This window comes from Vigna angularis, chromosome 8, assembly GCF_016808095.1.
Source record: "Vigna angularis cultivar LongXiaoDou No.4 chromosome 8, ASM1680809v1, whole genome shotgun sequence".
Lineage (NCBI taxonomy): Eukaryota > Viridiplantae > Streptophyta > Magnoliopsida > Fabales > Fabaceae > Vigna > Vigna angularis.
Genome location: NC_068977.1, coordinates 4,287,592 through 4,299,277, shown reverse-complemented (window position 1 = coordinate 4,299,277; position 11,686 = coordinate 4,287,592). Strand labels below are relative to the sequence as shown.

Sequence of the window (11,686 nt, the reverse complement as noted above, 5' to 3'; positions counted from 1 at the left end):
CACAGGTGTGTGCGCGCTATGCGAATTTCGTGTAACTGCTGCCTCTCAACTGATGTTATTCGCACAGCGCACAAGTAATGGTGTGCTATGCGAATTTCCGTTTCCTGGCATTGCGAGTTTTGGCTTGCGCTATGCGAAAATTGGCTGACAGACTCCCAACTATACATCCTTTCCTGTACAATAATTTACAAAACAATCTACTTCCTATTACAACATTTCACTGAGTAATAACATGAATAATTAGAAGATTGAGATCATTTATAAGTGTAAAAACAACTCTTTTTCACACTTATCAAGGCCTTCCCCTTTCGTGGATAATCTGTTTGCAGAACTCCCGATAACCCTAGATGAGTTGCAAGAAAGAGCAGCAAGGTTCATCAGAATAGAGGAGATGAGGGCTATTCAAAGGCGACAACATGAACAAAATTCAACTTCAGAACAAAAGAAGAAAGAAGGGAAGAAGCCATTCGTACCTGGCGAGCCCCCAAAAGGCCAGAAATACAGAGATGGTCCAAAAGGGCCCAAATTCGAAAAATATACCCCGTTGAACATGTCAAGGGCTAGAGTCTTAGAAGAAGCCTTGAGTGCTGATTTTATTCGTTTAAGACCCTCTTGGTCGTCAACAAAGGCTAACGGGACTAAACATTGTACCTATCATCTAAATATAGGACATACCAGTGAAGACTGCACGATGTTGAGAGATAAGGTGGAAGAACTGATTCGGGCAGGCCATCTAAGAAAGTTTGTGAAGGAGGAACGGAGGACGAGAAGTCCACCGAGGAGGACTAGGATGGAACGAAATGATAGAAGAGATGATAGATGCCCAGATCGCAGGCGAAGTAGAAGTCGTAACAACGACGGATCACTGCGCGGCGCAATAAACACTATTTCTGGAGGTTTTACTGGAGGGCCATCAGCGTCAGCAAGGAAGAGAAACCTGAGGGAGTTAAAGAGTGTTCATCGAGTAGATGTGAGGAAGCACTCAATGCCGCCAATCACATTCACCGATGAAGATTTTCATGCTCCTGATCCTGATCAAGATGATCCGATGGTAATAACAGCTATTATCGCTCGGTACAGCGTGGGGAAGGTTTTGGTAGATTAGGGAAGCTCTGTTAATATTTTTTACTAGAAGACATTCCAACAGATGGATTAATCAGAGGATCTGATAGCTCCGTATAACGAGCAAATATTAGGATTTTTTGGAGAAAGGGTGGATACAAGAGGATATGTGGATCTAAGAACCTGCCTGGGGACCGAGCGGAATGATAAAGAGTTAAAGACCAGGTTTTTGCTGGTAGAAGCAAACACAACCTACAATGTGTTGTTGGGCAGACCTTGCCTAAATGCATTTGAGGCGATTGTTTCCACGCCCCACCTCACACTTAAGTTTCCGTCGGATAGGGGAATTATTTGTACCGTCCGGACAGATCAGAGGATCGCTAGAGAATGTTATGTAGCAGGGTTGAAGGTTCAGCCATCCTCTTCTAGACAGAGGATAAGAGGATCAGAGGTGGCCATGGCAGACTTGAATCCAAGAACTAATACCGATGACCGGATGGAACCAATGGGAGAAACAAGGCCTTTCAGCCTGGGGCGTAAGGAGGAACAAGTCACTACCATTGGAAGTGAGTTGAAGGAGGAACAAGCCAGGTCAATAGGAATCGAGTTGAAGAAAAACAAGGATTTGTTTGCGTGGACTGTCGCCGATATGCCAGGAATCCACCCAAGAATCATGTCTCACAAGCTGGCATTATTTAAAGAAGCTCGCCCGGTGGCTTAGAAGAAGAGGAGATTAGGGGAAGAGAAGAGACTCGCGGCGGAAAACGAAGTAAAGAAACTATTGGAAGCAAACTTCATCCGAGAAAACAACTTGGCTGACAAATGTTGTGATGGTGAAGAAATCGAGCGCACAATTGAGAATGTGCACAAACTTCACGGACTTAAACAAAGCTTGTCCAAAGGACTCCTATCCACTACTGAGTATTGATGCATTAGTGGATGGGGCATCGTGGTTCCAAATGTTAAGCTTCTTGGATGTATATTTAGGATATAATCAAATTCCCATGTACCCCACGAACAGTGATAAAAGAGCCTTCATAACCGAACGATCAAACTATTGTTACGAAGTTATGCCGTTCGGACTGAAGAATGTAAGGGATACTTACCAACGACTAATGGACAAAGTCTTTTGCCACCAGATTGGTAGATATATGGATACATGGACTACATGGTGGTGCGAAACCGTTTGGTGGAGAACCATGTGAAAGATCTTGCGGAAGTTTTCCATCAAGTACTGCCAAAGCTCATATTCAAGGTTGTTTGACACAAAGTCAATATATCTTCTGCAATATGCTTCTTAAGAGAAAAGGTGTACGAGACTACAAAATCGTGTCCAAGCCCACTTTTTATATTATGACTTGTTATTGATCCAGAAAAAGGACGGTAGAACTTTATTTTATGATGTTGCAGGAACTTAACTCTTCAAAATTTCAAGGAAGCAGTTGCAAAGTCAAAGACGTCCACCAGTGTATTACATGATGGATTCAAATTAATACTTCCGACAGGCTGAAATAAGCACAAACTATCAAAGAATTGAAATCGAATAGATTTTACTTACTTGGCCATCTGACGTCATAGCCAATCAAGTTAATGTCAAAATAACTTTCTGCGAACCAAGAGCTAAAGAGCCAAGCTGATTCTCAACCGAGCACCTTATCTTTTCTTTAAAATCTTCCGAGTGATGTCTGATAATGCTAATTCTTACCATTATCTAAGCATCATTTTAGTAGCAAAATCAACTCTTCTTTAGCTTATTACTTGCTTAAATCCTCTCTTTTATTTAGTTTTAGTATTTATCTATATTTTGGGCTACATTACGTAAATAATACTCTAATCCCTTGTTTTCTTTGATCTATTTTGATGTTAGGAAGATCCTCCATTACATTGAAGAGCCTCGATGATCCAGGAAGTCATTGATTTAACAGTCATTTTCGCTTAAGCGATAATAATTTAGCTTAAGCGAGAATGACTATCTTCTCTAAGAAGAATTCTCGCTTAAGCGAGAATAATTTAGCTTAAGCGAGAATTCGGGCAGTATATATACTCACGAGGCAGAAAGAAAAAAGGGTCTTTGGTTCTTTGGAGGTGCGATTTCACGTCTGGAGCTCATGGAGGACACGAGGAGCTTGTGGTAACATCTCCTCCTCTTCCTTTGGGTCTCCTTCTTCTTCCATCTTCCATGTTTGTAAGCTTTAGGGTTCTCCATGGAAATGGAGAACCAGATTCATCTTGTTAGGGTTAGATGTAGCCTATGAACTCTTGTGTAATGAATGATTGTTTCGTATTTATAAATGCCTTTTCTATCTATTACTAGTATTCTTGTTTCCGATCTTAAAGCTTGCATGTAATGGGGACGTTCATGACTTGATTTTGGGGTTTCATTGAGCCAGGGATGGGATATGAAATCTTGAACTGAAACAAGAGTCCTTGTGGGTCATTGAGCCAGGGATGGGATATGATTCACATGTTGTCTTAGATCCTAGTTCTTAATGCGGGTTTGCTTGTTAGATTGTCCAAGGGATTGGAGTTTGATAAGGAAAACCTAGGCTCTTTCACCTAAGGGATTAGGGCTAGAGTGTTTTAGTGGATTGACTTTAGTAAATTGATAGAGAGGAGATGAAATTGGTTATACACAAGAGTGCATTGGTGAAAACTAACCTTAACAATGTCATTTCATACCATTTCTAGTCTTTTCCATTTCCAAGTGCCTTCAATACCAAAGTCCAACCTTGTAATTACTTGTGAATTTATCTTTTTGCACATATTCTTAAATGATGAGTTGTTCTTGAGTCTAGATGAGTTGTTAATCGCACAATTTTCTAGTATTACGAGTCTCTTGGGAAAACGATACCTGGTCTTACCATGGTTTATTACTTGAACGATTTGGTGCACTTGCCAAAGAGTTTAACAATGTCATACAATATAATCTTTTTATTTTGCAGGTCTCAAGACAATAGGGCACCTATACCTATGACACATCCTCATGAATACTTCAAATGTCCAATCAAAGATCGAACGGTCTAACAAAGACCGAGCGGTCTAGCATATATTTTGATATTATCTTACAGGTCACAAGGCACTAAGGCAGCGGCAAGTTATTCCTACCGATCGGTCTTAATTATATCTTTGATATTATACATCTTGCGGATCATTAAAGCAGTTACATCTCGACCGATCGGTCGCAATTATATCTTTGATATTATATATCTAGCAGATCACAGGACTTTAAAGCAGTTATATCTCGACCGAAAGGTCTGGACTTTTGATATGTCTTACAGTGCAGATAATCACATCTTGCATACAAACTACAAGAGCGGGCGAAAGAGAACCGTTCGTGCTGAGGCACCCAATCAATGAGAAAGGTTTCCATACCAGGGTTACAAGAACCCGATCACGTTGACGGATAAGACAGCTTCCGAACGCGTCCAACTAAGGGATGTAATCCCTAGGGTCACTACAACCCGATCGCGTTGACGGATAAGACAACTTCCAGACGCATTCAACTAATGGATGTAATCCCTAGGGTCACCAGAACCCGATCGCGTTGACGGATAAGACAACCTCCGGACGCATCCAACAAAGGGATGTAATCCCTAGGGTCACGGAACCCGATCGCGTTGACGGATTAGACAACTTCCAAATGCGTCCAACTATGTAATTCCTAGGGTAACGAGAACCCGAGTTGACGGACAGGCAGCATCCGGACGCATCCAACTAAGGGATGAAATCCCTAGGGTCAACGCATGTAACGAGGTGATATAAACGTCAACAAAGGCACTCATCATATGATTACAAATAACGCGCGTTCCTATAAACATTCAAGTATAGCGATCCTATAAACATTCAAGTATAAGAACATAAAGTTTCGACAAGTACCAAATGACGACATACACGCAGCAAACAACCCTAAGAATAGTAAGTACAAAATGTCAGAATGTCTAAGTTAAATCTATTCTATACAAGGTCTACGACGGGGGCATCCTCGACAGCAGGAACCCCTGAATTCCCCTCGGGTGTCTCGATTCGAGCAGCTTCCTCTGTTGCCATTGCCTCGGTGGGCGTCCCTACAGGCTCGTCATCTGGAAATGACCCGGCAGGAATGACGTCTATCGGAACCAACTCTCCTTGGTAAACGTCCTTCCGAATTTCGAAGTTGACTCCTTCAGTACACACATTCAAAATATAGGACACTTGCCTTAGCGCCTTCTTAAAGCCCCTGGTATGTTCCAGGATGATAGCATCAGTCATCTCATCCTGCAACTCCTGGTTTTCAGTAATGGTCTGGCGCAAGGCGTCCCTCTCGCCAGTCAAAGTTATCAACCTTTTCTTCAGCTCCTCATTCTCTCTCTTTGAACATTCCAGATCAGCTGCAAGCCGGTCTTTGACCTTTTTCATCTCAACACCATCCTTCTGCAGATTCTCCATTATCTCCCGGCCTTTCACTATCATCTCCTCGGATTCCTTCTGGCTTTGCTCACACTTAGCGTGTTCGGTTTTTAAACGCTCCAGCTCGGTGACCAAGTTACCTTGGTTGGAGGCATACGCTAAGTTCCAGGCAGCAACTGCCGCCCGGCAGGCAAATTCTAAGCAGTTATCCGCCATTTTTTGCTCAGAAGTCTTTTCCATGACTTTCTGCTCAGCCAAATCAAAGTTGAACTCGATCTTATGGCCAAGGTTAAAGGCCGCATCCCACACGCCATTCGGAATGTCGCGATCGGCATGCGGGTCGACCACCCCTCCAATACTCTTCCCCTTATCGGAAGCTTTCTGATCTCCACCGGTGACAGCCTTTCGTTTCCTTGAAAGTGGCCGTTCGGGAGAAGGTGGCGGTTCATCATCGACATGGATAGGATTCTTGATAGTCCTCAAGGCCGACGTTCCCCCTTTATTCTTCTTGGCGTCAGCAGCGGCAAAACAGTTAAGGGGAGATCTTTTACCCATAGTAGCTATACGCAACAGAACACAACAAATACCAAGTCAATGCTGCAAAAATAAAATTCAAAGTGCTCAGTAAAAGAACATACCAAATACCCTCGAGTTCATATCGTCATACTCGAGGCAGTTGATAATCTTTCTGGAAGAAAAGGGGCGAGACAACGCAGCCATAACACTCAGAGCTTCCAATTCGATATGTGTCATATCTTCTTTCGACCAAGAGGTAAGCTTCCTAGGGTTCTGGGTCCAATACAAAGGAAACTTGGGACTATTATCCTCGTTGAAAAAGAACGAGCGACCTGATTCAGTGATGGACACCCTAAAAAATTGGTTTTTGAAACCTCTAAAGGATTGGGCGTATAATTCCAAAATTGCGTTCCCAGACTCGGAAATTAGAGAAACCCAACCCCTTTTTCCAATCGGGCGAGTCCTAAAAAAATAAAGAAACAGGGCAACCGTGGGGTTAATGGCTAAGACTTGGCACATAACCGCGAACGCCTGTATATACCCCTAGTTATTTGGATGTAACTGTGTGGGGGCGACGTTAAGGGTTTTAGAACATCCATTTGAAAAACGTTTAGAGGAAACCTAAGGTATATATCGTAAAACAGATATGAGTAAACATAGAAAAAATCGTCTCTAGAATTCTCTTTACCATAGAAGACTCTCTCATTTTCCTCACAGGCAACTAATTTAACACAAGAGCCATAGTTGAGATTTCTAAGAATACAACTATCGTTTGCCCAATTCAACAGCACAGCCCTACTATCGAAAACACTAGGAAATTCACTTACATCTCGAGAAGTCCATTCATAGTTACTCCCGCTAGAGGAGGGAAGATTTTCGGGCTCCTCCACCACAACACCACCATAAACAAAGGCATTCTCGCCATAAAGTATGGAGACAACCTCACACTGAGCCCTAATCGGAGAACCCTCTGGTGCCTCAGCCTGGTTGTCGCTCCCCCTTTTCTTAACAAATGCGGGAGAACAATCTGAATAGGAAAAAGAGTCCATGAGTTACCTGTGTGCAAATGTCAAAGGAAATGCTGAAGAAGGAGAAGTGAAGAAGTTTGTCGAGGAAATGGGGTAGAAATGACGGTTGCGCTAACCAGGTTCCTCAAAAAATCCTTTCACATTAACGAGGGGAAAACTGATATAAACGCCAATCGTTTCTCTCCGTAGGATCAGAAAGAATCCAACGGTCCCACTTTCGAGACTCTACCACTACCCAGAGGCGGGAAAATCAAAACCCAAAACGGTGCGTAACACGAAGCCCTCATAACAACAACCACCTTACAGTCCTATAGTTAACCCAAATACATAAGACCAACGGTTAACTCGGACTTTGAAGACATTATGTACGGTATGATATTATTGGTCAATACAACTTGGGCTACTATTAAGCCTATAACTAAGCTAATGAATCCAGCGAAGGATAAAATGTTCGCATATGACGCGATTAAAATCTAAGCGGTTAGGATAAGTTTATATTTTATTCTGTTTATATTTTATCGGGCTTATGCCAATTTAATGTCCATAAAACAACTTATAAATACAAAGTCAGGATCGCAAGGCCAGGTAAGTCCTATTCACGCTCATATTTACATCAATAGATTGTTTACAGCCAAAAAGTATTCAATCAAGAACTACGGTTCGTTTAAAATTCGCCTAACTTGAGCGTCGGAGTACCTTTGCAGTACCTCTCCTCTCGGTTGGAGACTAGAAAGTTGCTGAACGATCGAAGTGCAGAAGGAGCGAGCGTTAAAAGATAAAGGACCACCGAACGATCAGAAATACGGAGAGAGCGAGCGTCCGGTTCAGTGTCAAAGTTGCATCTGCCAGGTTAGTATCTCGGTCCCACTAAATTCATACCGAAACAACTATTGTTCTTGATGTTATGTGTTATGTTTGGTGACTCTGTAATCTTGATTTTTTTCCTTTAATTCTGTGTTCTTGATCGATGATGTGCGAGCATTTCTTGTGTGTGTTGATTTGAAAATGAGCTGAACTCGTAGCTCTGCACATTGTAATTCCTTTTTGGAATTAAACGACCCCAAGGTGGGCGTGCATGACCGAGATGTCTTCTCGAGTCAGAGTTGAGTTCAACGATTAAAAAAAATATTGTTTTTAGCTTTTTTAAATTCTTAAAAAAATCTCATTTAGACTTTGTGACTCCACATACATGACTCCATAGTGAGCATGATTGTATGATTTAGCCTAACTCATAATAGTTAAGCGTGCTTAGCTTGGAGTAATTCTGGGATGGGTGACCTTCTGGGAAGTTTTCCCAGAAAGTATGCGAGTGAGGACAAAGCACACTGGAAAAGCAAATGCATTTGGTGATATGAGTAGCCAAATCAATCCCTTTAAGCTATCCTTCAACTGTATAGTCCCATACCTACACAGTCTCCAGATCCCTCTCATTTCGGTGTATGTTCGATTCGTCCATGTACCCCTTCCATTCGAAGCTACCAGGAGCCGCTCCTTGTCTGTGCCCCTTGTACCATGCCTCTTGCACCGGCGTCACTCCCCGCCCTCGTCAGTGCTCGGATGTCACAGCAGCCATGGCAGGACCAACTCTGTGACCAATTGCAGCAGGGAAATCCAGCTTCTGAACTTCAAGGGATGACCAATCAAGTGGCTCAGTTGGTAGCTGCTGTCCACAAGCTGACAGGAAGATCTGAAGAGGAAGAGGGCACACCTGCTGCCATTGAGTTTCAAACTTTTGAGAGTCAAACCACTTCAGCCATTGTGAGCTCCACACCACAGTTTTATCAAGACTCAGGTCAACCTTGGCAACCTCAATTTGGTGAATCAGGGCAACAAGATGCATACTCTCCAGATTGTATGGCACACATGTGGAAGGTAGCAGCAAAGTTTGCTAGGAATGAACCTGAAAAGGTAGCTGGTGAATCAAGAAAACAGGTTTTCTCTGAACTAAATATTCAAATTAATATTGATGAGGTTCAAATTCATTTTAATGCTTTTGATCTAGTTAAAGTTGAACCCATAAAACCTGCCATTGATACTGCTATTTTGATGCCTGCACACACTCACATTTTAGATTCAGTCTTTCACGTAGAACAAATTGATATACCTGATGCTGTTTATGATGTGTGCACTGAGCCTGATCACAGTTTTGATGATAATTTTGTGCAATGTGCTGACTCAATTGATTCCGTTATTGTTGCTGAAGACAATTTTTATGAGTCAATACAGGTTTATTCTAACCTTGAAACTCCCACTGCCACATCTGAATTTCCTATGCCATTTGATGCATTTGATTGTATGTGCTTAGATCTTATAGAGCCTGTATCAATGGCAGGTGCGGCTTCCAAACTTTGTAAAACGATCGTAATCTGCTGCACTAATGCAGCGTTCTGTTGTTGAAGTACTCCTATTACTGATTTCAATAGCCTATTGTGATCAGATGCATCACGTTCGGTTGGTTGAGAAGGAGGTATTGGTGCCATTAGTTCTCTGAGAAGCAGAGAAAACAATTATTAGCAAATTTTAAGGAGTCTGAATCATTCATCACACGGACGTTAGCACACAGCAAAAGCATAGTATGCTCATAACCTACAGTGTTCCTTTAAGGAACAAAACTGCTCTGATACCACTAATGTAACATCCCAAAATATAGTAATTACCATAAATCAGAATTAATTACAACTAACAATGAAGTGAACAGTCTTTATATTCCTAAATGAAATTCAAGAGCCGAACGACTGCAGTACAAAATAACGAGCGTATCATAGCTACAGGAATTAAATCAGACGAACGGTTTTACCAAAGAAATAACCGAACGTCCTCATAAGTTAATATTTACAATCTAAACATCTACGAGCGCTCTAATCAAAATGAAAGACGGACGTCCTACTGCTCCGCTTTCACTTCCACTTCAACTAAGTTTTCTTCTCCCTCGATCACGTCCTCTAGAGTGGCTTCTCCTTCTGCTCACATCCACACGGATGATCATTGCAAGACAGGACGAACGTACAGATACAACGGACAACACAAGGAAACGAAAGGGTAAGCTTATATAATTTAATTCATACAATCTACACATACATTTAACATTTCAATTCACACATACAACATGTAACTTAACATAGAATAACATAGAAATATGTATATATATATATATATATATATATATATATATATAAGACAGACCGTCCGGACTGTATGAATCTGTGTAGTTACAAGCGTCCTTGCACCCGAGTGGTGTAGTAACTGGGATACACCAAACAGCTGCCACTCGAGGTAAGTCCGTTCTTACGTCGCCCATGTTAACTTATGGACTAAGGACCTCCTACCGTTCCCACACATGACTACCCTCCTCTACATGAAGATGAGTATCACGGAACATCAGGATGGACAACGAGTCTTAACTTATCCACAGTCATACTTTACCAAATTTAATATTTAACATATCCGAGACGTTCCTCCTTGGAACGCTCGTCCAAAATCCATACTCATAGAATCACTCAATATAGTGTTCACATGGTAATATCTTATAATTTATCATCATTCTCATCTTTAAATTTAAGATCATAAAAGGACGAACGTTCAGTCCTTTGAAGAATTAGGACGAACGTCCAAATAAAGTACTGGATGGACGAACGTGACTCTCTGTTTGGTCAGTTAAATGAACTGACTCTATTGAAGGTATAATGATACTTAGAACATTTTCATGAAAAAGATCTTGGACCAGATTCAATGTACCAAGGATGGTCAATAATACTTAGAATTTTCTTTGTAAAATTTTGTATATGAAGAACCGATGCCAGTATTTGAACGAACGTAAGAGGATGAATATTGTAATATTTGAACGAACGCTATTTACGTTCGTTAAGGAATCAAAGATAAGGACGAGCGTTCGATTTAAGACCGAACACTACGTTAAAACGAACGCTAGGTAGATGACCGACAACCAATCATGACAAACGCTTGGTCCAAGACCGAGCGCTCTTTAGGACGAACGTTCGGTACAAGACCGAGCGCTCTTTAGGACGAACGCTCAGTGTAAGACCGAACGCTAATTAGGACGAACGTTCGGTACAAGACCGAGCGCTCTTTAGGACGAACGCTCAGTGTAAGACCGAGCGTCACTTAATTCAGTACCATTTAATTTAAGGCGTACGACAACTCTATGCTGAGCCGAACGCTCAAACATAGTAATTCGAAATAAGGACGCTCGTTCTCAAATCGAATTCTTCCCAAATGAAAGAATTCTACTCTAAGTAATTTTTAGGGAAACCGAACGGTATAAGACCGTACGGTGACGAGCGTAATTTATCATAGGGAGTGATTTACGTTTCAGATTTCCCAACAATAACAGATTTCAGATTTCAACATTTAAACTTATACTTTATAATTCATATGATTTTCAATTTATAAACTTTATAACATTCATTCCAATTACTTCATATTCAACATCATCATACAGATGTACTTCATACAACATAAACATCTATGTTCATAAGCACACATCTCAATCATCATACATCATACATTCGCATTCATACTGCATACATGCATTTCAGTCATCAACATGCATACGTTTTCATACATCCAGATCAGATCACACCACATTCAAGCATAAATTAAACATATAAGCTCCCCTTACCCGGATTGACAACCAAACTTGTCCTAGATGCAAAAGTGGCTTCGTCCAACTACGC

At 41.4% G+C, this 11,686-nt stretch overlaps 1 protein-coding gene across 2 annotated transcripts; it reads right to left on the bottom strand.

Annotated features, from left to right (window-relative positions):
- Positions 1-4,827: 4,827 nt before the first annotated feature.
- Positions 4,828-7,106, bottom strand: LOC128193589 (uncharacterized). Of its 2 annotated transcripts, none has more exons than XM_052867371.1 (2): positions 7,021-7,106; positions 4,828-6,045 (listed from the first exon to the last, which is right to left on the bottom strand). In XM_052867371.1, the coding sequence occupies exon 2, from the start codon at positions 6,001-6,003 to the stop codon at positions 5,017-5,019; it is 987 nt and encodes a 328-aa protein (XP_052723331.1). In that variant the 5' UTR covers positions 6,004-6,045; positions 7,021-7,106; the 3' UTR covers positions 4,828-5,016. The 2 variants fall into 2 exon arrangements, with proteins under 2 accessions (XP_052723331.1, XP_052723332.1); XM_052867372.1 differs by having other exon boundaries at positions 4,828-6,008.
- Positions 7,107-11,686: the final 4,580 nt, after the last annotated feature.